This window comes from Mus musculus, chromosome 1, assembly GCF_000001635.26.
Source record: "Mus musculus strain C57BL/6J chromosome 1, GRCm38.p6 C57BL/6J".
Taxonomy (NCBI): Eukaryota; Metazoa; Chordata; class Mammalia; order Rodentia; family Muridae; genus Mus; species Mus musculus.
This window is the reverse complement of record NC_000067.6, coordinates 16,498,945-16,526,660: the sequence shown is the minus strand read 5'-3', so window position 1 is coordinate 16,526,660 and position 27,716 is coordinate 16,498,945. Positions and strand designations below refer to the sequence as shown.

General features: G+C 43.3%; 1 protein-coding gene across 14 annotated transcripts in view; it reads left to right on the top strand.

Moving 5' to 3' along the window:
- The first annotated feature begins 6,328 nt into the window (after positions 1-6,328).
- Stau2 (staufen double-stranded RNA binding protein 2) overlaps positions 6,329-27,716 on the top strand; it is a 291,530-nt gene continuing 270,142 nt past the window's right edge. For 3 of the 14 annotated variants that reach the window (NM_001111272.1, NM_025303.3, NM_001347045.1), the window contains exons 1-2: positions 7,359-7,488; positions 17,253-17,319. In NM_001111272.1, the coding sequence (NP_001104742.1) occupies positions 17,302-17,319 (18 nt within the window). In that variant the 5' untranslated portion in view covers positions 7,359-7,488; positions 17,253-17,301. Of the gene's footprint in view, positions 6,661-7,285; positions 7,489-7,545; positions 7,654-8,239; positions 8,277-9,725; positions 9,780-17,252; positions 17,320-27,716 lie in introns of those variants that run through there. The other 11 variants (XM_011238390.3, XM_011238388.3, XM_011238389.2 and 8 more) reach the window with 9 other exon arrangements.

Sequence of the window (27,716 nt, the reverse complement as noted above, 5' to 3'; positions counted from 1 at the left end):
GTCACAAAACAGGCCTCAACAGATACAAAAACAATGAAATTATCCCATGCATGCTATCAGATCATCATGGACTAAGGCTGATCTTCAACAACAACATAAATAATAAGAAGCCAACATTCACTTGGAAGCTGAACAATACTCAATAATACCTTGGTCAAGGAAGAAATAAAGAAAGAAATTAACGAATTTTTAGAGTTTAATGAAAATGAAGCCACAACATAACCAAAGTTATGGGACACAATGAAAGTAGTCCTAAGAGGAAAACTCATAGCTCTGAGTACCTCCAAAAAGAAACTAGAGTGAGAATACACTAGCAGCTTGACAGCACACCTAAAAGCTCTAGAACAAAAGGAAGCAAATACACCCAAGAGGAGTAGATGGCAGGAAATAATCAAACTCAGGGCTGAAATCAACCAAGTGGAAACAAAAAGAACTATTCAAAGAATCAACCAAACCAGGAGCTGGTTCTTTGAGAAAATCAACAAGATAGATAAACCCTCAGCCAGACTAACTAGAGGGCACAATGATAGTATCCTAATCAACAAAATCAGAAATGAAAAGGGAGACATAACAACAGAACCTGAGGAAATCCAAAACATCATCAGATCCTACTCCATAAGATTATTCTCAACAAAACTGGAAAACCTGGATGAAATGGACAAATTTCTAGACAGATACCAATTACCAAAATAAAATCAGGATCAGATTAATGATCTAAACAGTGCCATATTCCCTAAGGAAATAGAAGTAATCATTAATAGTCTCCCAACCAAAAAAGCCCAGGACCAGATGGATTAGTACAGAGTTCTATCAGACCTTCAAAGAAGACCTAATTCCAGTTCTTCTCAAAGTATTCCACAAAATAGAAACAGAAGGTACTCTACCCAATTCATTCTATGAAGTCACAATTACTCTGATACCTAAACCACACAAAGATACAACAAAGAAAGAGAACTTCAGACCAATTTACCTTTTGAATATCAATGCAAAAATTCTCAATAAAATCCTCACAAACCAAATTCCAGAACATGAATCAAAATGATCATCCATCATGATCAAGTAGGCTTCATCCCAGGTATTCGGGGATTGTTTAATATACAGAAATCCATCATCATAATCCACTATATAAACAAACTCAAAGACAAAAACCACATGATCATCTCATTAGATGCTGAGAAAGCATTTGACAAAATCCAAGACCCCTTCATGATAAAAGTCTTGGAAAGATCAGGAATTCAAGGCCCATACCTAAGCATAATAAAAGCAATATTCTGCAAACCAGTAGCCAACATGGAGAGAAACTTGAAGCAATCCCACTAAAATCAGGGACTAGACAAGGCTGCCCACTTTCTCCCTATCTATTCAATATAGTACTTGAAGTCTTAGCCAGAGCGATTCGACAACAAAAGGAGTTCAAGGGGATACAAATTGGAAAGGAAAAAGTCAAAATATCACTATTTGCAGATGATATGATAGTATATATAAGTGACCCTAAAAATTCCACCAGAGAACTCCTAAACCTGATAAACAGCTTCAGTGCAGTAGCTGGATATAAAATTAACTCAAACAAATCAGTGGCCTTTCTCTACACAAAGAATAAACAGGCTGTACTGGCTAGTTTTGTGTCAACTTGACACAGCTGGAGTTATCACAGAGAAAGGAGCTTCAGTTGAGGAAATGCCTCCATGAGATCCAACTGTAAGGCATTTTCTCAATTAGTGATCAAGGGGGAAAGGCCCCTTGTGGGTGGGACCATCTCTGGGCTGGTAGTCTTGGGTTTTATAAGAGAGCAGGCTGAGCAAGCCAGGTGAAGCAAGCCAGTAAAGAACATCCCTCCATGGCCTCTGCATCAGCTCCTGCTTTCTGACCTGCTTGAGTTCCAGTCCTGCATCCTTTGGTGATCAACAGCAGTATGGAAATGTAAGCCGAATAAACCCTTTCCTCCCCAACTTGCTTCTTGGTCATGATGTTTGTGCAGGAATAGAAACCCTGACTAAGACACAGGCTGAGAAAGAAATTAGGAAAACAACACCCTTCACAAATAATCACAAATAATATACCTTGGTGTCAATCTATCTAAGGAAGTGAAAGATCTGTATGATAAGAACTTCAAGTCTCTGAAGAAAGAAATCTAAGATCTCAGAAGATGGAAAGATCTCCCATGCTCATGGATTGGCAGTAATAACATAGTCAAAATGGCTATCTTGCCAAAGCAATCTACAGATTCAATGGAATCCCTATCAAAATTCCAACTCAATTCTTCACAGAGTTAGAAAGGGCAATTTGCAAATTCAATTGGAATAACAAAAATCTTAGGATAGCAAAAACTATTCTCCACAATAAAAGAACCTCTGGTCGAATCACCATGCCTGACCTCAAGCTGTACTACAGAGCAATTGTGATAAAAACTGCATGGTACTGGTACAGTGTTAGAGAGGTAGATCAGTGTAATAGAATTGAAGACCCAGAAATGAACCCACACACCTATGGTCACTTGATCTTTGACAAGGGAGCTAAAACCATCCAGTGGAAAAAAAGACAGCATTTTCAACAAATGGTGCTGGAACAACTGGCAGTTATCATGTAGAAGAATGTGAAATGATCCCTTCTCATCTCCTTCTACAAAGCTTAAGTCTAAGTGGATCAAGGAACTCCACATAAAACCAGAGACACTGAAACTTATAGAGGAAAAAGTGGGGAAAATCCTGGAAGATATGGGCACAGGGGAAAAATTCCTAAACAGAACTTCAATGGCTTGTGCTTTAAGGTTGAGAATTGACAAATGGGACCTCATAAAACTGCAAAGTTTCTGTAAAGCAAAAGACACTGTCAATAAGACAAAAAGGCCACCAACAGATTGAGTAGGATCTTTACCAATTCTAAATCAGATGGGGGCTAATAGCCAATATATCCAAAGAGCTCAAGAAGCTGGACTCCAGAAAATCAAATAACCCTATCAAAAATGGGGTACAGAACGAAATAAAGAATTCTCAACTGAGGAATACCGAATGGCTGAGAAGCACCTGAAAACATGTTCAACATCCATATTCATCAGGGAAATGCAAATCAAAACAACCCTGAGATTTCTCCTTACACCAGTCAGAATGGCTGGGATCAAAAATTCAGGTGACAGCAGATGCTGTCAAGGATGTGGAGAAAGAGGAACCCTCCTCCATTTTTGGTGGGATTGCAAACTGGTACAACTACTCTGGAAATCAGTCTGGTGGTTCCTCAGAAAATTGGACATAATACTACTGGTAGACCCAGCAATACCTCTCCTGGGTATATACCCAGAAAATCCTTCAACTTGTAATAAGGGCACCTGCTCCACTATGTTCATAGCATCCTTATTTATAACAGCAAGAAGGTAGAAAGAGCCCAGATATCCATCAACAGAGGAATGTATACAGAAAATGTGATGATACATTTACACAATGGAGTACTACTCAGCTATTAAAAACAATGAATTCATGAAATTCTTAGGCAAATAGATGCATCTGGAGGATATCATCCTAGTGAGGTAACCCAATCACAAAAGAACACACATGATATGTACTCACTGATAAGTGGATATTATCTCAGAAACTGAGAATATCCAAGATACAATTTGCAAAACACATGAAACCCAAGAAAAAGGAAGACCAAAGTGTGGATACTTCGTTCCTTCCTAGAATGGGGAACAAATTATTCATGGAAGGAGTTACAAAGACCAATTCCCGAGCTGAGTTGGAATAAAGGACCTTCCAGAGACTGTCCCACCCAGGGATCCATCTCATATACAACCACCAAACCCAGACACTATTGCATATGCTAGCAAGATTTTGCTGACAGGACTTTGATATAGCTATCTCTTGTGACGCTATGCCAGTGGCTGGCAAATACAGAAGCGGACACTCATAGTCATCTATTGGATGGAACACAGGGCTTCTAAAGAAGGAGCTGGAGAAAATACCCAAGGAGCTAATGGGGTCTCCAACCCTATAGGTGGAACTACAATATGAACTAACCTGTACCCTCCAGAGCTGTGTCTCTAGTTGCATAGGTAGCAGAGGATGGCCTAGTTGGCCATCAATGGGAGGAGAGGCCCTTGGTCTTGTGAAGATCATATACCCCAGTATAGGGGGATGCCAGGGCCAGGAAGTAGGAGTGGGTGGATTGGGGAACAGGGCGGAGTCAGGGTATAGGTGACTTTCGGGTTAGCATTTGAATTGTAAATGAAAAAAATATCTAATAAAAAACCAGCAAAAAGAAAAAAAAAAAAAAAAGAGAAGAGAAGACTGGGAGAGACACTACTTGTAATTATGAGTTCACCCTACCCCAACTGCTCAAACCTGGTTATGGCGAATTTGAAGGCATTGTTGTTTTTTTTTTTTTTTGTTGTTGTTTGTTTTTTTCATGGTTGAATACGTGAGTACTGTATGTGTGGGTGTGGGCACATGTAGACTAGAGAAGGACAATATTGCATCCTCTATTGCATCTCCCCTATTCCTTGAGACAGGCTCTCTCACTAAACCTGGAGCTTGGTCTTTTGGTCTACTCAGTCAACAAAATAAGACTCTGCCTGTCTACGTCTGGCCAGTAAGTGCTGTATGGGATATGTGGGCATCCCTGGTTTTTAAAAAACGTATCTGCTGGAGATCTGAACTCAAGCCATTACACTTGAGCAGCAAGTGCTCTAGACCTAACTGGAGTGGCAGGGAATGAAGACAAGACAGACAGACATACACAGAGGCGTGGACAAAAAGCTGTGGTCATATAGATTCTGCTTTCCAGTGGGAAGACAGCAGCTTCCTGGAAGCTAAGCATGGCTACTATATCAGAGTTGACCTGAAGGGTGAGATTAGGGCATACAGAGAAGTAAGGAGGCATGGTTTATGGAGTGCAGCTGGATCAAGGTGTAGCTAGTCCTGATAGATGCAGTCTCTGCATGGGGGTGAGTAGTGTTCAGGACATAAATATGAGAGGGGACTTGGGGGAACAATGGTGGACATTTTTCGTATACACTATCAGTATATACCCATGGATCAGAGGAAGGCTTTGACATTTCTCTGAGCCTCATCCTTTGGGGAGGGGGGTCACCGTTTCCCATGGGTCTGAGCCTGGGGTCCTTGGTGTGGCTGTGTCAATTCAGCTGCACACAGTTATTGGTTTTCCTCCACTCCCTACACAAAAGTAATTTCATGTACTGACTTAGTTATGTTGATCAGTTGAAAGTACAGATTCAAGCTTTAAAAAAACTCCTTTAAAAAACAAACAAACAAACAAGCAAACAAACAAACCCTAGTCTGATTGGGGTTTAAAGTATGTTAGGAGAGAAAGTTACAGCAGAGATAAAGTTTTCAGTTAACTTCAACAATCGGAATCTAAGAAAATACACTTTGTGACCACTTCAGAGTCACTTCCAAGTATATAAAGACATCAATTTATTTCAAAACCACTTAGTGTCCACCCACTTGCTGTTGAATGCGGGGACCACAGAGATGAATGAGATGGAGCCAGCCCCACAACAATGCAGTGTTTGGCAGAAGAAGACAGGCGAGAAAACAAACAATATAATAGACTTGCAATGTCACAGAAGAGGGCATCAAGAGAAGAGTGTGGTCTGCTGGAAGGAATTAGCTTCCCCAGGAGGTATTTTCTGACAGCTTTTTTTTTTACATTTTTTCATAATCTGTTCATTGAGTGAAGAGAGAATAGATTGAAGGCAGAGCGAACGAACTTGTGGAAAGAACAGCCATGGAAGGCTTGTTTCCCTGATGTGAAGGGCCTGTAGTCGTTTGTATCACTGAACACCTGAATGAGGCCCAAGTAGCTAGAAACCATTAATTAAGGGGTGGTCCCCATTTAAGAAGGAATCCACATATTTGAGAAAACTAGTGGAAGTGAAAAGTGAGAAAGGCACACGGGAAACATGAGAGACAAACGAAGTGCTTGCCTACACTGTATCACCGGAAACTACGATGTCAGGCTCTAGCTAGAGAGCTTTACAGGTATCTCGCCTATACATACAGTATCACGTTTTTGTCTCTTTAAAAATTGTAAATCAGTGTATAAGGTAATAGATCCACAAATACTGCCTCATTTGTAGAGTTGGTTTTAAAATATGACTGAAATCACAGGGCTCACAGACATATCCCAGGCAGACAAGCCATACCAAGGAAACCCCAGGAAGAATAATGCCAGTCAGAATACACTAATAGTTCTATTTCTAGACTTCTTTTTCATATGATTTTTGGTGCCACTTATTTAAAATCCATTGGTCTTAACTAGGCTGACGTTATCTGGCCATACCTAACCCATATCTAAACCAGGACAAAAGAACAAGTAATTTGAGTTTTTTAGCACTCTTCAAAAACCAAGGATCTAGGACAGTGTTTTAAGACGATCCTCATTTTTGGCTCTAAAGATTTTTTTTTTTTTGGTACGGGCACACAACTTTAATATATTTATTATTCATTTTTTCCTGATGAATGATGTGGGCCGTGGAGCAGGTGATGGGGGCTCGCTTGCGCTGCTTGCTACCCTCCTCCCCTTTCTTCCTCCTCCAGTCTAGAAAGGTGCAGGATCCGCCGAATCCTACGTCGCACCGCAGTGGAACGGACGCGGGATGGTCGCGCGTCCCCAGCTAGGCAGAGGCGGGCAGTCAGCGAGCCGGGAAAGGTAGGAGCAGAGCGTCGGGGACAGGCTGCTAGAGAGCCCAGGGGCAGCGGGTGCGGGAGAGGCTGAGCCGCCGGTGCTGGAGCACCTTCGCAGTTGCGGGCCGGGCGCCCTCAGCGTGCTCCTGCAGCAGCTCCCGGGACGGGCCCCGGCGCGGCCCGAGACCCCAGGCCTAAGCCCCGCAGCGCCCCGGGATGCGGGGGTCCCAGAAGCCGCCAGGGGGCGGGAACGGCGCGGCGAACAATGGCCGCTCGACCGCGAAGGGAGGCGGGGAGAGGTGGAGAGAGAGAGAGAGAGAGAGAGAGAGAGAGAGAGAGAGAGAGAGAGAGAGAGAGAGAGAGAGAGAGAGAGAGAGAGAGAGAGAGAGAGAGAGAGAGAGAGAGAGAGAGACAGAGAGACAGAGAGAGACACAGAGACACAGAGACACAGAGACACAGAGAGAGAGACAGAGACACAGAGAGAGAGACAGACAGACAGAGAGACACAGAGAGAGGAGAGAGAGAGACAGAGAAAGAGAGGGGGGAGAGACACAGAGAGAGAGAGACAGACAGAGAGAGGAGAGAGACAGAGAAAGAAAGGGGAGAGAGACAGAGAGACAGAGCGAGCTGGAGAGAGAGAGCGCGAGAGAGAGCTGGCGCGGGGGCGCGCGGCGTGGCGCGGGCGCGGCGGCGCAGGCGGGGGCGCGCGGCGCGGGCCCGGGAGGGCGCGGCGGGAGCGCAGGGCGGCAGGCGGAGGCGGGGGGCGGGAGCCGAGGAGGGAGCAGGCGGCGTCGGCGGAGCTCTGGAGCGCTCGCCCATGTGGAGCCGTCTGCCGGGCGTCCGTGGCCCGCAGGTAAATCCTGGTGCGAGCGGCGCCGCCAGGCCTGACTTCCGCCGGCGGGTTCCGAGGCAGAGCGCCGGGAGCCAGCAGGGCCGTCTCTCGCGGCCTCGCTCCCGCGCCGCCCTCGGCCGCCCTGGGGGAGGGGAGGGGGGGCGTGTGCCGCGGCGAGCCGTACAGGTGTCCGCAGGGGCAGGGCGGGGCGGGGGCGCCGGGCGCGACGGCGGGGGGCGCGGAGGTCACCCGGGCCTTGCAGGGGCGTGGGGGCGGCGGGGCCGGGGCGATGGCGGTGGCTATTTCTGTATAATGGGCAAGTGGCGAAGACGTAACTCGCCGAAATGGGGAAGGGAGGTGGGGCAGAGGGGACAAAATATAGCCCTATGACAGGCAAGTTCCGCCGAGCCTCCTGCGAACTAGGACCGTGACGGCTCGGCTTAAAGGAGTAGTTGGAGGTAGTGACCTTGCCCGGGCGTGGGGAGTTGGGTGAAACACAAAGCTTGGCCGCAGAATCTACCGTGAGGACCGGGTCTCTGTAGGGTGGGGGACCGGGCAGAGTGACGGGCCAGTTTCGCAGAGGCAGTCAAGGCGATTGAACTAGGAGACCTGGGTAGGGGGTGGGAATGGGAGTCTGGTTGGGCGCGTGCGCTGAGGGGTGGGGGTGGGGGCCAAGTCTGGAAGTCCTTGCAATTATTTAGGTACAACATTTTGCAGTATGAGCAGATTTCATTATTATCTCCTATTTCCCCCCCCCCCCGCCACAAAAAAGCTTAGAAGTACTTGAGTGGAGATGGACCATCCAATAGGTATGAATGCACTAAGCAATTTAAAAGGGACCAAATCTCACAGAAATCGTACAGATGATCCTTAAATGTATTACAGTAACCAAAAATCTGTTATCCAGTGTTAGGGAACTTTCTTAATACAAATAGAACTTGGATTCTGATGTATTCTTGTGTTTTCTGAGGGCTAACACTTGAAATAGAGAAGGTGTTGGGCAGGCAAAAAGATAGTAACACTGTCAAATGTTCAGTAGAATGTTTCTTCCCCATCCTTTCTAAGTCGATTCAACTTACTGTCATGAATAGAACTATAGAGGAAAGGCACAAGTCAAGAAAAAAGAAAAAACTAAGACCTGACTATTTTTTTTTAACAAAGCAGGTCTTTGTGTCTTATTTTACTGAAAAACCTAAATATCATATGATTGTGGATCTGTTGCAGGCCTGTATTAAGTGTGCATATCTGTAATGCCCAACTGCATGCATGGTTTATGTGGCCACTGTCAGTGTTGGGCACCTGTCTCAAGGTATGGCATGGCAGTAGTTTATGAAATCTACTCCAAAGTGATGTCTAGTTGTGATTTGTTGCTCATGTGTAGTATATTCACAAATTACTGTGTTTCCTTAAGAAACAGTGTTTTGTATTCAAGTAGGTAAATTTCTAGTAGCATATATTTTTTAACTTCCCGTTGGATACAATTTCAGCTTTCAGTAAAGTCAGAATAAGAACAATACAAAGAACAGTCTATTCCTCTACCCAGATTCACCTGTTATCATGATGCCCATTTATCATTTACTCAGCCACACACACAGACCCCCTGTGCTGTTTGTGGGTAAGACAGATATGTTATAGCCCTTTGCTTCTGGATACTTCAGCATGGAAAAGGTTGAAGTTTGTATTTTTACCTTACTTGACTTACCTGGAATGAAGCTCTAGGGAAGACCGACTTTCTACAAAATAACAAAAATAGGTAGGGCTGTCTTGATGGCCCATTGGGTAAAGTCATTCGTTGCCAAGCCTGTACACGACTGTGGAGGTCATAGGACAACTTGTGTGAGTCCACTGTTATCTTCTAACTTGTGAGTCCTGGGGATCAAACTCAGGTCCTCAGGTTTGGTGGCACATGCCTAGGAGTTTAAGGACAGCAGAAACTATGCAGTAAACTGTGTGGGGGCTCTGGGATGGAGCACCTGCAAGCTGTCCTCTGACCTCCACATTCCCTCTGTGGCATTTTCATGTCCCACTCATATATGCACACACAGACACACGCGCACACACATTAAAAACTATAACTGATAGTGACAGAAGTCTAAAATATGAAACAATGCAGAAAGTGTCCCAGGATGAGTAGTTAGTAAAATATTAGAACTGTGTTTGTACCTAACTGCTTTAGCATATTTCCTAAGCTATTTTATGTGTATGTATATCTGCACCTGTGTTCTCTTCTGCCTTTCATGTCTGCCCATGGAAACCAGAACAGAACATTGGATTCCCTGGGACTGGAGTTATAGACAGTTGTGAGCTGCCATGTGAGTTCTGGGAATCAAACCCAGGGTCTTTGGAAGAGCAGCCAGTGCTTAACTACTGACCCATCTTTCCATCTCCATCTTTAGAATTGGACTGGACCCACGTCCTCTCATACACCAGGAAAGCACTGCCACTGGTTAGATCCTAGCCCAGTTCCATCTTTTTTGATTACTATTGTGTTGTATATGTGTGTGTGTGTGCGTGCGTGCGTGTGCGTGTGTGTGCGTGTGTGTGTGCATGTATATATGTGTGTGTGTGCGTGCGTGTGTGTGTGTGCGTGCGTGCGCGTGTGCGTGTGCATGTATATATGTGTGCGTGTGTGTGTGCGTGTGTGTGCGTGTGCGTGTGTGTGCATGTATATATATGTGTGTGTGCGTGTGTGCGTGTGTGTGTGCGTGTGTGTGCGTGTGTGTGCATGTATATATATGTGTGTGTGCGTGTGTGTGTGCGTGTGCGTGTGTGCATGTATATATGTGTGTGTGTGTGCGTGCATGTGTGTGTGTGCGTGCGTGTGTGCGTGTGCATGTGTGTGTGTGTGTGTGCGTGCGTGTGTGTGCGTGCGTGTGTGTGTGTGTGCGTGTGTGTGTGTGTGTGAAGCTCTGCTGGGTTAAGCTATCCTTGATCTCCCAATCCTTCTACCTCATCCTCCTCTGCACCACTGTACCTAGTTCTTACCTTTGTTTCTTTTGTGTCAAGTGCTTTATGTCTGATCATTTATATTCACGGGAAGAAAACAGTCTATCAGTAACGTGAAGTTGAACTATGTTAATACCAGGCTGCATGGAGTTAAGTGCTGCATGATCAGTCACATTAAAAATTTTGTGTCTCCAGGGCCCCTAATGAAGGAGCTAGAGAAAGTACCCAAGGAGCTAAAGGGGTCTGCAACCCTATAGGAGTAACAACAGTATGAACTAACCAGTTACCCCCCAGAACTGTGTCTCTAGTTGCATAGGTAGCAGAGGATGGCCTAGTTGGCCATCAGTGGGAGGAGAGGCCCTTGGTCTTGCGAAGATCATATGCCCCAGTACAGGGGAATGACAGGGCCAAGAAGCAGAAGTGGGTGGGTTGGGGAGCAGGGTGGGGGAAGGGGGAGGGGGGGAGGGGACTTTGGGGATAGCATTTGAAATGTAAATGAAGAAAATATCTAATTAAAAACCCACAAAAATATTGTGTCTCGTAGGTGTCAGAAAATATTAGATGAGTCTTGTCCATAATAATTGCAATCTATATTTATGTCAGTGGTTGACTTTGGATATTTCCCCACAGTTCTTTATAGTTGCCCTAGACACTAAACCCTTGACATTTGTTGCTGTTGTTAAGACTCATAACCCAAGCTGGCCTTGAATTTGCTATGGAGCCAAGGAACCTTGAGCTGATCCTTCTGCCTCTACTTCCCAAGTGCTAGATTACATGCTTGTGTTACTACAGCCCTTGACTTTGGCCCAGAAAAAAAATTGTAATAAGGGAAATCTTTCATAGTTTAGTGTGTAGTGAGGAGAAGAGGACTTCGAACCTGTCCAACTGGGTATTAGCCATAGCACTGTCCATGTGACTATTTGTAGATAACCCAGCCTCTATCTCAAGCTGATCAGGATTAAATGAATATAAAAATGGCAAAATATGGCACCTGGCATGGGCTTGCATCTGGTAATTGTTCCTTGGCTGGATTGTGTCTCTTACAGTCATAATTGAGTAAACTGTGTGCTTAGAAACTCTCACTGGCTTTTAGGAAATATTGACACTTATAATTGGATATTCCTTAATGGTTTTTTGGAAGGTGCCTACATTAAAAAATTAAAATGAAAAAGTGTATTAAAAACTTTTATATGTTTAATGTCTTCATGTATGTGCACCATATTCATGACTGGTGCCTGAGATGATCAGAAGGTGTTGGCTCCCTGAAACTAGGTCTGAGATGGCATGTGGGTGCTGGGACCAGGTGTTCTTCAGGAGCAACAAGTATCCTTAACCAGGGAGCTATCATTTTAAAGGATGATGCTTAGTGCTACCTAGTTTGTAGCTTGTTAGTGAGGATAGCACATGCAGCTAGAATGGGTCTATGCCATGTCTTAAAACTGTACTTATTGAGGATTATATACATTTAACTATAACTTTTAATTTACCATGGGCAAATGTAATTTATGATAAAGGTAGACTGTTAAATCACAGACACAGTTGGACCGTTCATTCCTTGTGAGCTACAGGCCTTCCCTTGTCTGTAGCTGGCTATCAGCTGCCTCGCCTGTTTTCCTTTGGTAGCCTGGAATCTGGAACTTCGTGTCCTCCTGTGCCTAACTGGATATCACTCTAGGGCATTTTTTGAGACATGTGACTAGGTTTCTCTAATAATGGTTAGTTGTAATAGGATTGAACTGCAGCTGGAAACGTTTTTTTGACATAGGATGGATAGGTAGTTTTTTTGAGACCACAGACAACATATAAAAACTTTGGATCTTTTTGATGACTTGATTTTTTTTTTATCATAAGTAATTTTTAAATTGATATAAATCTAATGTATATAGCTTGTTTGATAATGAACAATTTTAGAATGGTATCAAATTTAAATGTTATTATAGATACAGTAGTTATGTTCCAGTTTTGTAGCTTATAATTGTGAAAGGCTTATAGGATATGCAATATTAGATGAATGGATATTTTCATTTAAAAAAAGATCTATATATGTATTTTATGTATGTGGGTGTTTTGTCTGCCTGTTCATTTAAATACCAGAAGAGGGCATCAAATCCGGTTTATATTTGGTTGTGAGCCACCATATGAGTGCTGGGAACTGAACTCAGGCTCTCTGGAAGAGCAGCCAGTGCTCTTAACCACTGAGCAATGTATCTATTCCCAGGGTTTTTATTTTTTGTGATGTCAAAAACCCTTTTGTACATCAAGATGAGAACTTAAAGAATGTAGCTCAGTGTCTTTAGTATGCTTCTTGAAGTCATCCCTATTGCCGCATTCTAGTATTGAAGGAACACTAGGTCGTATATAAATATTTTTACTGTTTAGAGTTATATACCAAATTAGAAAAAACAGTGGGCCACAGAGTTGACGAGTGTCTGATCGATGTTAAACTTTGGAAGGCACTCAGTCACTCAAATGTTTTTAGTAGGTTTTTTTATGCTTTCATCTTCCAAAAGAATTGTTTTTTTTTCTTTTTCTAAAAATAGATTAAAAATTATGTATAAGTGTGTAGTGCATTCAGAGGAAGAACATCTCCTGAGACTGGAGTTGCAGATGGCTGTGAGTTCTTATGTGGGTGCTGGCAACTAAACCCAGACCCTCTACAAGAGCAGTAAATACTCTTAACCCCAGAGCCATCTCTCTAGCTTGCCACCCTCCAAATGAATTAATTTAAAAAGGAAATCGACTTGGTTTGTATTTTTAGTTACAGCTTGTGTATTTTAACACCACTGGAGGTATGATACACTTTAAAAATATTTTAAATGTTACTCTTTGGCAATTTAATAATATATATGTATATTTATGTATTTTAGACACACACACATACACCAGTTTGATAGACCACCTCCATATTCCTCCTCCCATTCGTTTCCCTGGACCCTCTCGATGCTTCCCTGTCCCACTTTCACGTGTTTTGCTCTTCCTCCTCTGTTAGTAACCTGCATGAACAACCACATACAACCACGCTGCAAAGAAAAAACGACTCTTCCTCCCCCAGCAGCCGTCAGTAGCTCCTCAGGGAGACACAGAGTTCCTTCCCCAGCAACTCCTCAGGGAGAGGTGGCATCCTGGTATTATTGTCTGGCTTGGTCTTTTACAGGTGGCCCTAGTTGCTCTTAAATGATGAGTGCAGTGGCCGTGTCATGTCTGGAGGGCAGGGCTTCACAGTGCTCCTCTCCAGCCCCTGGGTCTATGTTCTTCCTGTCCTCTGGTCTGTGATCCTTGTGGGTGGTGATAAAGATGTCTCATTTAGTACTGGACACTCAGTTATTTATTCTTAGGACCCTGGTCAGTTATGAGTCTCTATTGGTACATGTTGTAATTTAGTTTTGAATGAAAAATGTAGATGTTTTAAGTTTTAGAATTTATCACTTTTGAAACCTTTTTGCTTATACTGAACAGGGATTTTATTTTAGACTGATATCCAAATCGCCAAGGTAGTGTTGAATTGCTGGATGTCTTATTTAATGTTGCATAATAAGTTATTCCAGACCATAAGGGCTTAAAGCAATACACATCTTGCAGTTTCAATGGCTAAGCTACCTCTGGCCTCCTTTTCTTTTTCTTCTTCTCTTTCTTTTTCTTTTTCTTTTTCTTTTTCTTTTTCTTTTTCTTTTTCTTTTTCTTTTTCTTTTTCTTTTCTCTCTCTCTCTCTCTCTCTCTCTCTCTCTCTCTCTCTCTCTCTCTCTCTCTCTCTCTCTCTCCCTTTCCCTTTTCCTTTTTTCCTCCCTCTCCCCCTCTCTCTCTTTCTCTTTTTCAGACACATAGTTTCTCTGTGTAGCCTTAGCTGTCCTGGAACTAGCCCAGTAGCCCAGCCTAACCTTTAACTCAGAGACTCCTCTGCATCCCCACGCTGGGATTAAAGGTGTGCACTACCACAGTCTGCTCTCTCTGCTCTTTGTTGTATGAGTTTGCCAATGGGCTTTCTCGTGGGGCTACCTGCACATCTGAAAGCTTGAACCGACATACTTTTTCATGTGGCTCTTGACTGAATTCTGTTTTGGCTTTTGTGGATTGAAGGGCTTGATCTTCCCTGCTCATTGCTCTCCCTTCTATCTCTTGGCTGTTGTTTGCACTTTACCTAAAGGTAGCTCACAAGAAGCTGTTTGGCTTCCTTCAGTGCATCTGAGACTTGTACAACATCATTTGAGAAGTGACATCTCATCGTTTCCTATTTGTTAGGTGCTGCCTACCAGTTTACTTTTTAAAGGTTAAAGGAGGGGAGAGGGCTCGAAGGTACAATAATTTGTCAAAGGCTCAAATGGTTATCTGACTGAAACTAAAAATCACCAGTAGCCAGGTCCTCTGTGACATACTTCCCTTAGAAAGTTTGAGAAACATTTAGAAAAGACACAAAAACACACAGGTGCTGAGAACACTAGTGAGAAGTGTTTAAAATTTCCGAGTAATTGTGTGTATGTGCATGTGTGTGTGTGCATATACATGTAAGTGTGCATGCCCATGCTCATGTGTGGTGGCAAAAGAATGCTATTGGGTGGCCTGCTGTATTACTCCCTGTCTTTCCTCCTTTGAGATAGGCTCTTTCTCTGAATTTGCAGGCTGCGATTTTTGGCTAGGTTGGCTGCGAGAGTCCCAGTCGTCTTCCAGGCTCTGCATCCTCCCCTAAGCACTGGGGTTGCAGGTTCATATGGTTGTTCCCACCTTTCTATCTGGGTCTTAGTGTCTGAGCTTAGGGCATTGTGGTTCTGCAGTAGGCACCTTTACCCACTGAGCTGTGTCTCCAGCTTAATAGTAACTTTGGACTGACTCCAGTTCGCATCTTGAGAAAGTGATAGACCAGTATGTGTGTATGTGTGAGTATATGCACCATTGCTTCTGAGGGGGAGGTCAACTTTACAATTTTACAACAAAGTTTTCTGCTTAAGTGATGGTATTTGTTTGGTAATTTTTATAATTGGCAGGTACTGGTACATTATATTTTATGTGAGTTTTCCCATTATGACACACACACACACACACACACACACACAAATTATATTTAAATTTGTGTTTTCTTTCCTTCCTTCCTTCTTTCCTTCCTTCCTTTGGCATCTACTTAAAAATTAAATATAAAAGAGATTTACCACACAAAATGAATCAGAACTAAAGATTTAGGTCCTAAAGGAAAGTACATCCAAATTTAGTAACAGGGTGTGTATATCATAATAGAACTCTAAAATACTATTTTTAATTATGTGTGTGGATATGTGCACACAGTGTAGGTGCTGTTGGAGGCCAAAGGGGTTGAATTCCCCTGGAGCTGGTATTACAAGTGTTTGTGAGCTGCCCCTCTGTGGGTGCTGTTAATGGAACTCCAGTCTTCCATGTGAGCAGAATGTGCTTTTTTTTATTAGATATTTTCTTCATTTACACTTCAAATCACAAAAGTCCCCTATACCCTCCCCCTGCCCTGCTCCCCAACCCACTCACTCCAGCTTCCTGGTCCTGGCATTCCCCTGTACTAGGGCATATAATCTTTGCAAGACCAAGGGCTTCTCCTCTCATTGGTGGCTGACTAGGCCATCCTCTGCTACATATGCAGCTAGAGACATGAGCTCTGGGGGTACTGGTTAGTTCATATTGTTGTTCCACCTATAGGGTTGCAGACCCCTTTAGCTCCTTGGGTATTTCTCTAGCTCCTTCATTGGGGGCCTTGTGTTCCATCCAATAGATGACTGTGAGCATCCACTTCTGTATTTGCCAGGCACTGGCATAGCCTCACAAGAGACAGCTATATTAGGGTCCTGTCAGCAAAATCTTGTTGGCATATGGTGGTGATTTCTGGGATGGATCCCCAGGTGGGGCAGTCTCTAGATGGTCCTTCCTTCCATCTCAGCTCCGAAGTTTGTCTCTGTAACTCCTTCCATGGGTATTTTGTTCCCCATTCTAAGAAGGAACAAAGTATCCACACTTTGGTCTTTCTTCTTGAGTTTCATGTGTTTTGCAAATTGTATCTTGGGTAGTCTAAGTTTCTGGGCTAATATCTACTTATCAGTGAGTGCATGTCGTGTGTGTTCTTTTGTGATTGGGTTACCTCACTCAGGATGATATCCTCCAGATCCATCCATTTGCCAAAGATTTTCATAAATTCATTGTTTTTCATAGCTGAGTAGTACTCCATTGTGTAAATGTATCACATTTTCTGTATCCATTCCTCTGTTGAGAGACATCTGGGTTCTGCCAAGCTACCTCTCTCACTGCCAATTATTGTTTTTAAAGCAAACATATACATATTCTTTTTCTATTGATAATAATAAAAACAAATACAAATCTAGGTAATTATATATACTATTTTTATAACAGCAAAGAGAGTGCTTTTATGAGTTGCATCTTCCTTGAGGGCATGGGTTCAGTGTTCAAAACCCAACTGGAGGAAGGGGGTTATGTGTTTAAAATGTTGATCTGAAGTGTCCAGCATTGCAGACAGCTTCCCTTTTGCTTGGGTTGTCTAAGAACTACAGAGCAAGATGGTACTCAAGGTTTAACAGTTGCAACCAGTCCTGCTTGTTATGGCGCCCACTAGTCATGGCTGTTTACTGAAGATTAACATTCTGGAAATGTAATATTGGCTTTCTTGGTTGCACTAGCCATGCTTTATGTACCCACTTGCATACATGGTTACTGGATTGTATTGCGGAAATATAGGACGTTTATCATGATACAAGTTCTGCAATAATCTGAGTGACTCAATTTTACTGATTTTGGTAAAGAGCACGTGTTTATGAATATTCAGTAGTCACTGAAATTGGTAAGTTGAACTTTATTTCTTTGTTTTCATTTTCCAGTTTTGTGGAGCTGTGAGGGATACGGAAGTTTGATCAATATTGTCTTAACATGCTTCAGATAAATCAGGTGAGTATGATTAAGGCGTGTCTTATTTACATGGTATGTTGCCATAAATTGTGGAGCATTGTATCTCAGCTATTCTGTAACCATAACCCAGCTTATGGGGAATACATACCGTATAAACAGTGGAGCCTGGAAAGAGAGGCTGTTTGAGGAAAATGGTGGTTGTCCTGACAGCTGATAACTCCTGAATGTGCAGGACAAAGGTTGATCTGTTCCTGATATTACATCCTTCCAGGATGTGTTGGTATGTCCAGAACTCCCATGATCATGAAGTAGCACCACTAGCTGGCAGTTCTGTGCACTTAAAACATTTTTAGTGATACATCTTGTGAAGAGGTTGTATAGGTGCATTTTTAAAAAAGATTTATTTATTTATTTATTTATTTATTTATTTAATGTAAGTACACTGTAGCTGTTTTCAGACACAACAGAAAAGGGCATCAGATCCCATTACAGGTGGTTGTGAGCTACCATGTGGTTGCTGGGATTTGAACTCAGGACCTTCAGAAGAGCAGTCAGTGCTCCTAACCACAGAGCCATCTATCTCCCCAGCCTGTATAGGTGCATTTTTAAGAAAGGATTCTTTTTCTAGGACGTTTACACAGGCAAGAATGATATTTACTTCTAAACAAATTAGAGTATGTAGTACTGTAGACTCACTGAAGGAAGCAGTTTTCCTTAGGGCTTGGCCTTCCTCCAAGAACTATACACATTAAATTTTACCTTTCTTGAACAAACAATATAATATTGTAGCCCCAATATTACAAAATATTTTCTAGCTTCTTTTGTTTGTAAGTCCAAGTAGAAGTGATTACTATTTTCTACGATTTAAAAAAGTAATCTCAACGTTCCCTCCATGCTCAAATTCACCCACCTTAAGAACTCTGGTCTTGTACCCTGAATACTATGTCCAGTGACTTCAAGCTCATTTGTTTAGGTCTCTGTGAGGTAGAGTCATACTATAGTTGTCAGATTTATCTCTAACTTGGGTATCATCACAGACTTTATAAGCACTGAATACTTCAAGTCTGGATTGGGCAAGATTGTTCCAGCTTGTGGACCTTATTCGCACAGGCTATTATAGACTATATTGTCTACCCCTCCTTTATTTGGGTTTACCTGATCCCAAATCTTGCATATCTCATAATATTCTGTCCTTTCACTTATTTTCATATGGCATTTGCAGCTATTGCCAAATTGAAAATACAGCCTTACTTCTGCATCTGTGAATAAATATTTGGTAATGTATCTGTAATTTCAATCAGCTACAGGTTAAAAATATTAAAAACCAAATTCCTCCTGTTAGACCTATTTCCTAAACAGTAGCTGTACATAGATAGCATCAGCATCATCCTAGATATCATAAGTAGCTTATAGATGATTTAAAGTATACAGGGAATCTCTGTAAACCTGGGCATACATATGCTCAGCATGTGCACTTAGAGGGCTTTGGTATGTTAGGGGTACTGAGGGATGACTGATTTGTGTAGCATTTGTCTCCTTCATGAAGATAGTGGTTTTGAGTATTTATTCTTCTAGTTCTAGATTTAAATAGTTTCTTTTTTTATATTCATTACATGGGAGAATGAATAGCAATATTGTTACTACAACAAACATCTACATAATTGTGTTGTTCATTCAGGTATTTATAATCTCCCATTACACAAGTGCCATTCATGTAAAAGCACTTGTGTTATTCTTTGATCTCCCTCTTCCACCGCCACCACACACACACACACACACACACAAACATATGCACGTGTGGGAAAATCTTCTGTAAAACAAAAATTGCTTTTATCAGCGGCATTTTTGTTGAGGCTCTTAGCATGCACTGTGCTTAGTCCTATTGGAAATAGCAATGTGACTTGTAATAATTGTCTCAGGACTGTTGCAGGTGTAATAATTGTCTCAGGACTGTTGCAGGTGTAATAATTGTCTCAGGACCGTTGCAGGTGCAAAGCTGCCATTCAATGATTTCCAGCAGCTCTTGGTTGCCACACTAGGTATAATTAGAACAAGATGTTTTGTATTTTTGTATAGATAGATGAAAATGACTACTCATCTTTATGTTCAACCATATGCATTGAAAGGTAGTGAAGGATCAATACTAATGAGGATCACTCACTTGCTACTTTGCACATCACTGAATTAGGAATTGTATACAATCCTTTGGGATTTGCCTAGAATATTTAATTAGTAATTGGAGATAGATGAAATCAGCTCTTAAAGACATGGACTCCTAGGATCAATTAGGGATTCCTCATTATCATTGACGAAATTTCATCCCTCAGAATGTTCGAATCAGAGAGGAATGGTTGCCATAATGGAGAATCGTAGAAGATGTAGAGACTTTCTCATTAGCCAAGCTTAAATTGAATTGCTAAACTTAGAAGTGACTTTTATTTTCTATTATTTTCATGGTTATTGCTTTCCCATGAGAGGGAGGATTTACAAGATAAAAGTAAAAACAATAAAAAAGGATTTAAACTGACCCTTATGAAGCAACAAATATTTTATTATATTGATTTTAATGCTCTCTATAGGGTTAGTTCTAAGGGTTTATTTGGGAAAAATTTCCCCCTTAATTACTCTCAAGTAACTGCACCTTTTCTTTCTTCCTTTCCTCCTTCCTTCCTTCCTTCCTTCCTTTCTTCTTTTCTTCTTTCTTTTTTTTTTTTTTTTTTGTTTTTTTTGTTCTTTTGTTTTTCGAGACAGGGTTTCTCTGTATAGCCCTGGCTGTCCTGGAACTCACTTTGTAGACCAGGCTGCCCTTGAACTCAGAAATCTGCCTGCCTCTGCCTCCCGAGTGCTGGGATTAAAGGCGTGCGCCACCATGCCCGGCCCACCTTTTTTTGTCCTAACAGATTCTTTTATATCTTTTATATCCACCATTAAAATTGATTAAAACTGAGCACTTATGAATTAACTGCATTATGCCATGTCATTATTTGATATAATATATCAAATAATTATATATCAAATATAATATATCAAATATAATTATTTGATATTAAATCTAACACTATTACTGTGAAATAAGGGATACTTTGTGTAAACCCTGTCTTAAAAAAATATGTTATACCTCAAAAAGGCAGGTCTTCTGGGAAGATGCTTTTAAACAGTGTTTTCATAGAATCAGAACAAAGGTGGTGGAACATAGAGATGGGAGTCACCTCTCCTCACTGCTGTCTGCTAGGACAGTGGAGCAACATGGATCCCTGCTGCTCTCCCTGCTTGGGGGGCTGGGGGTCAGGTAGAAGAAGGAGTGGGGTGTTAATGAGGGGAGGAAGGTGTGCAGCCTTTTGAAGTATTTATGGTTCTTCAGAAACCTTGAACCAGATCAGTGACTTGTTGCAGTAAATATTTGCATATAAAGTTTTTTCTGAAAAATAATATCCCCTGTGACAAACGCCTCTTTAATAAATGGATGGGTGTTAGATGGGAAAGACACTGGTACTGAGTGGTAGGACTGGAGACAGTAGTGGCTATGAAAACAGGCCTTGGGCAGCTGGGAGGTTCAGGTGTCCACCAGCCACCTTGCCGCTGTCCCCATTGCCTGCAGGACTGGTGTGCTGCATGGAGCCACAGCTGTAGCTACTACTGCTCTCCCTGCTGTGTGGAGAAGAGCACCAGGCTCTGACTGAAGGCTGCAAACATGGTGGAGCTCTCAAAGGTCCTGCCCCTGAACAGGCTGCCCAGCTGCGAAATAAGCCTAATTTTGAGCAGGATGTCGGAGATGAAGAGTGTCTTGTTTTCTGGATTGAGTCTCCTTAAGGCACTACTGTGGCCTGTGCTGCTGCTGCTCTAGGCCATGCTACTGCCAGTAATCTGCGCTGCCACTGGAGGCCATGGTGATGTCCGAGACCCTTGCTGCCTGTGGAAACCATGTTGGAACCACGTTGTTGTCAGTAATCTGTCTGCCAGTGGGAGCCATGTTTTAAGTCTGTGGTCCATGTTACCACTGGAAGCCATGTTGATGTACATGATCCGTGCTCCAGAGAGGAGACATGTTGATGTTGGTGGTCTGTGCTACTGTTGAAAACCATGTTGTTGTCCATGCTGGCTGCTGATGGAAGACCATGATCTATGCTGCAGCTGGAACCTGTGTGAAACTCCATGTTCCATGCTGCCACCACTGCTATGGTCAGGGAAAATTCTTCTGTAGTGATATTTATAACTGCAGACTCATAACTGAGAATGAGGAACTTTGAAGAACTTCTGTGACACCCTCATTCCCTTACACCCAGAAAGAAATACTCCAGACAGGAAGTTATCGAAGAGAGTCCTTTAAAAATGTAGTATAAAGATGCTGAAGTGTAGCTCTTTACAGCTGATGGTTTACACGGGAGGGTGGTTGGGGGTGTGGCATGTGACTCAGTTTCTTTAAGGGGCTGGCCCCACTCAGAGTTTGACTATCCTTCAATGAGTATATGGGCAACTCTAATTGAGCTTTGTGGGTGTTTTAGGGGGCAGGGCCCAAGAGTGGGAGAAATGGGAAGCGAGTGTGATCAGGGTGCACTGTATGAAATTTCCAAATAATTAATAAAAATATTATGCTGGGGGAAAATATGTTGTACATGTGTAACTTTACTATAGAAAAATGGATGGTGTGAATAAGGAAAAAAGGCACAGGAAGCCCCATGTTCTGTGGTAGACATAATCAATGCTAGCATTTTTTTGGGGGGGTGTATACACGAACATTTTTTCTATGAAGGTGAATATATTGTTTTTACAAATGGGCATTATACTACATACAAAGTTCTGGAGTGATTTCACCATCTTCAGTTTAGAACTCCTAAAACATAACTGATCCCAAATGTTGGGCAAATTGTATGTCCTAGTTAGTGCCACAGTAAGTTTTTACATGTCTGTTTTTCTAGTTACTACAACTTATTAGAAGTTAAATACTAGTAAGAGGTTCTCAGAGAGATTTGGTGTATAAGTATGAAAGTTTCCAGTTACAGTAAACAGTAGACTAGGGGTGCCTGCTTCCTGCCTTGTCTGACATCGCTTCTGTCAGTCTGTCTTAGAGAAGTGGGACTTGGTTTCTGCCATTCACTTTTTCTTGTGTTTTTGCTGTTTGTGAATTGCTTTTCTGTGTCTACCGCCATCCTCTCCTCTTTATTTGTAAGTGAGTCCTTGACTTATAATCATCATTTAAAGTGAATTGTTCAAGTGCCTGAAGGGATTCACTAGCTTCCAGGGTGCAGCAGAGAGGTGGGGTGCATGTTTATGATCTTTCTTCCTGATTATCATTTCATAGGGAAAGAAACTTAACATTAGCTGTAGCAGTGCAAGTTAATAAGGTGCCTGTGCTGGCAGGGCCTATGTGTGTGTGTGTGTGTGTGTGTATGTGTGTGTGTGAGTGTGTGAGTGTGTGTGGTGTGTGTGCGCGCGTGTGTGCGTGTGTGTGAGTGTGTGTGTGTGCGTGTGCATGTGTGCGCGCGTGTGTGTGAGTGTGTGTGTGTGTGCGTGTGCATGTGTGCGTGTGTGTGCGTGTGCATGTGTGCGTGTGTGTGTGTGTGTGTGTGTGTGCGCGCACGCGAGTGTGGTGTGTGTGTGTGTGGTGTGTGAGTGTGTGTGTGGTGTGTGAGTGTGTGTGTGGTGTGCGTGCATGTGTGCTTGTATGTGAGTGTGCGCACGCGCGTGTGTGTGTGTGTGTGTGAGTGTGTGTGGTGTGTGTGCGTGTGTGTGTGTGTGTGTGTGTGAGTGTGTGTGGTGTGTGTGTGCGTGTGTGCGTGTGTGTGGTGTGTGTGTGCGTGTGTGTGTGTGAGTGTGTGTGCGTGTGTGTGTGTGTGTGTGTGTGTGTGGTGTGTGAGTGTGTGTGTGGTGTGCGTCCATGTGTGTGCGTGTGTGCCTGTGTGTGAGTGTGCGCGCATGTGTGTGTGCGTGTGCGTGTGTGTGTGTGGTGTGTTGGGAGTGTGGGTATGGGTGTGGGGTTAGGTGCGTGAGGGAAGCTTGATAGGCCAGGGTATCTCAGGGTAGACAGTGGCAGCATTGCATGAGAGAGTTTACAAGGATCCAAGCTTGGGAACACATATTGGATAAAGAAGAGAAGAGGAGGCTCTAAGGCTTGCATAGAGTGGAGCGGGAGAGCAGAATTTGAGTGTATGTGAGCATTGGAACCTTTAGGTCAAGAGGAAGCCAAGTGTTGTTATAATGGTAGCTATTACATGTCAGGCCTGGAGTTTATAGGATGTCTTGCCTGTCTCACAGGTTTGCGATGAGGAACTGCTATGTTGGTGGACTTATTGCTTGGCACTAACCCTATTACTACTACTATCACCATTAATTTTACTAATGTTGCTGTTGCTGTCAGACTCTGGGAAGAGGTAGAAGGAGAGTAGAGGGCAGGAATTCAGGTGGATTATTAAGGGGGAGAAATGAGCCGTTTGGGGCCAGATTGGCTTCAGGACCCTCATTTTCCATGTCCGAAGCTCCTCGAACTCCTTTTTCCTCCCTTAAATATTATTGCCCCTTACATTAATCACTGTGGGAAGACTCAGTCTAATGGTGAGATGGCATAATATGGCATAATGAGTGAGGAGATGACTTGAGCAGCAGCATGCCTGTATCCATTTCCTTCTTCTTGACAGTGGATGGGATGTGACCAGCTGCTGGTCCTCCAACCTTGACTTCCCTGTGTACTGTACTATGTGCTGGAAGTGTGAGCCAAAATAAATCCTTCCTTTCCCCCAAGATTATTTTTTTTTTGTTAGAATATTTTATAACAGTACCAGAAGTGAAACTAGGGCAGTGACTTATTAATAGTGAGAGTGGTGATCAGAGGTAGTTATAGCAGTGGACACCCATATTAAAAAGGAAGATCATCAAAAATGATATATTTCCTCAACATTCCACATTTATGAAAACCTAAAGCTGACAACCACCTCTGTCTTGTTCACTATTGTATGGCTGTGAAGAAACCCCATGACCACAACAATTCTTATAAAGGGAAGCATTTATTGGGGCTGACTTATAGTTCCACAGGTTTAGTACATGACCCTCCTAGCAGGCAGCACAGCAGCATGACAGCCTGTAGGCAGACATGATATTAGAAGTAGCTGAGAGTTCTATATCTGGATCCTCAGGCAGGGGAAGAGAGCCACTGAGCCTGGCTTGAGCTTTTGAAACCTGGAAGCCCTCTCCTCCTTCCTCCCATCTCCAGTGATACTTTCCACCAACAAGGCCACTGTTGTGATCATTGTATAGCTTCAGAAAGACCACACCAGGCCAAACAGTTCCACGTGAGGTTTATTGAGAGAGAAAAGGGCAAGGTGGCAGCAGAAAGAGAAGGGGGAGGGGAGAGAGAGGGAGAGGGAGAGAGAGAGAGAGAGAGAGAGAGAGAGAGAGAGAGAGAGAGAGAGAGAGATATCAGAGGGGCCGTTCTTTATATATGGATGGTAACATAGTCACAGGTAAAGGTGGGAGGTGAGCCAAGTGGATTCTGGGAATATGGTGGCTGTTGCCTTGGCAACAGGTGTGCGGGTCGCACTGTCGCCTATGTGATGTCACAGGTTTCAGAGGTCCTGATACCAACATACCTCCCTTATTATAAAGAGAAGAAAAAAAGGGGGAGGGGGAAGCTGTTGGTGAAAAGGGAATGAGGGCGTCTCTTAAGCTGCTTCCTGCTGTCTAGAGGCATTGTCAATTTTGGGGTGTAGCTGACTTTCATCATTGGGATTCACTTTGTAAGCATTCACATTAGACTCCTCTGTGGACAGCAGATCTTCTGTGCACAGCAACTGGTAATCCTGTAACAGGAACTGATTAATAGTTTGGTTAGAAATTTTTTTATTTGTCATTGAAGGAATGTAGAAACAAGATTAGTGAGGCAGGGAGTGAATAATAACACCAGGAGGATAACTAGAAAAGGTGTTACAAAAGGGAGTATCCACTTCCATATAGGGTTTTTGGAAGTCCCAGAACTGGAGGTCTCACGGTCTCTAAAGTTCTTGATGTCTGACTGTATGTCTGACTGTAGCTCTTGGATTTTATTTCTCACTATCCTGGATTGGTTGACCTAGAAACAGCAATTTTCTTGGAGGAACAGGCAAAGACCACCTTCTTTAACCGTCAGGACATCTAGCCCGTGTTGGTTCTGAAGCACCACAGCTGTCAAAGAATTGATCTGTTTCCAGATAGTAAGCACAGTTTCAGTCATTTCTTGAAGATGGCTTTCAAACTGGGAAGTGAATGTATTATATTAGGTCATAGAAGTCGTTATCCCTGCAATTCCACTACCAGCACCTATGGCTATTCCCGTAGTGACCAAGAGTGGCACAACCTGAACTGCCCTCTTATGTTGAGCAGCTATCATATCTACAACTGGGATTGGCAGGGCCTTGTTTCCCTAGATCACTCCCAGTTCAGGGAAAAGGAGTACCAGCGTGCAAACTCCTGACCAGATGGCGGGTACGTGATGATATGCCTGAGTGCCACAAAGAATTGACGTGTTCTGGCCTGCAGGGCATTGTGGCAGAGATGATATACCAAGGGTTATGGTTCTATTGCAGTCTAGGGAGCTCAGTGTTCTTACAGAACGAGTCCTGGAGGTGTTAAAACAGTTTGCGGTGCCAAAAAAGAGGGATAGAGGTAAGGTATGGAGTCATGGCAACATCTGAGTCGGGGCAGCCGACAAAGGGTGAGGTAAGGCTACTCGGCAGTATCACCGGAGAGACTGTACGTGGCAATTGTGAGTTAGTTCCAGGGGATACGTGTAGCCATCAACCTTTAAAGTGGCCAGGCCTGGTGACATTAAGGAATTGGTACGCTGAGGTCAAGATTTGAAGCAAAAGGTGAAGTGACAAGTTAGTGCCATTTATGAGGGTTGATGTCAAAGAGGTAAGGGCCTCAGAGGAGTGTTCGATTACTTCCTCTACTGTCCCGATATCCAGGGGTTGGGCAATTGAGACATTTTCTCTAGATATGGATGGTACTTACTGAGGACCCAGGTTGATTTTTACGGTAAAGTTTACCCAAAACTCCTGTCTCCCACCTGGAATCCCATGGGTCTTGTATGTAGAAAAAGAGTATCTTGCAGTGTTGATAGAAGAAATGATTGGTCCGTGATCCTAGCATATGTATCTGACAAGACCAATATGGGCACCCCCCCCCATATTTGTCTGGCCATTTTCTATAATAATCTTTTGTCTGGTCAAAGAGAGAGCAATTATAGAGATCATAATATTTAGATGGGATAACAGATACAGGAATGATAGCAGTTTGGATTGGTTCCCAACATCCGGCTATAGAGCAGTTTCCTGACCCTATTTGGAAAGACTGTTTGTAATTAGTGTAGTTTCTTGAACCTTGAATCTCCATATGTAAGGGCTACTCTGGATGGAAACAAACAGCCAGAGGAAGATGAGAAACCCATGTCTACTCCAATGAAGTTGAGCTCGGCTGCCAGAGTGGAGTCTCATTTTCTGAGATTGGGGACAAGGTCTTGACGTTCTCTGGAGCTTAACAGAGCATCGTCCTGTTAGGGTCGACATGTATGAAGAAGAGTCATTTTTAGGTGGAGGGATGAAAGTTTTGAGGTGAGACAGGTGGACCCAGTGAGAGAGTTCCTCACGTTTAGCTCCTGTAAGGGTCTCGAGAATTACCTTAAAAGGGCCCTGCCATTTAGGAGAGAGGAGTAAGGGCCGATGGTTTGGAGGGGATAGGACTTGGTCTCCAATGTTGACAGGTAGTGGACAGGTAACAGTGTGTGGCCGCGGTAGATGGTGGTCAGCAAAGTTCCATAGGAGAGAGTGGAGGTGGCAGAGTAATGGGGTGAGCAGATAGTCTGGGAGGGGAGGAGATCAGAGACTGTCTGAGCCCTCTTGTTAGTTGTGGGAAATGCGTCCACCCACTCTGCGAAGGTGTCTACCAAGACCAGGAGGTCCTTGGCATGTCTGACAGTGGGCTTGTGGGGTGGGGGGAGAGGTAGGTTTTGAGCTTGGGTGATGTACCTGGTAGAATCCAGCAGCTGGATGACAACAGGAGAATGGTGTTTAGTAACAGAAGACATCTGGATGTCCCAAACTTGGGGGTCCACCTGAGAAGGTGGTAAAGGAAACAGCATGTTAGTGCTAGTAGGTTGGCTGGCTAGAGGAAGGAGCAGAGGAACTGTTGGTGAGCTTGGGTTTAGGTGAATGAGAGCAGCAAAGGAAATAGATGCTCCCCACTCAGTCAAAAGATCCCTTCCCAATAAGGGGACAGGACATGTCGGCACTAACAAAGAGGAATGGGTGAGGGGTACACCCCTAAAAATGCAACTAAGTGGTGGGGTCTGATGATAAGTTTGTTCTCTTATCCCAATGATAGAAAAACTCAAAGGTGAAGTGGGTCCACAAAACTTCATCAGGACCGAGTAAGTGGCCCCAGTATCCAAGAGGAAGGATATGGGCTGCCCA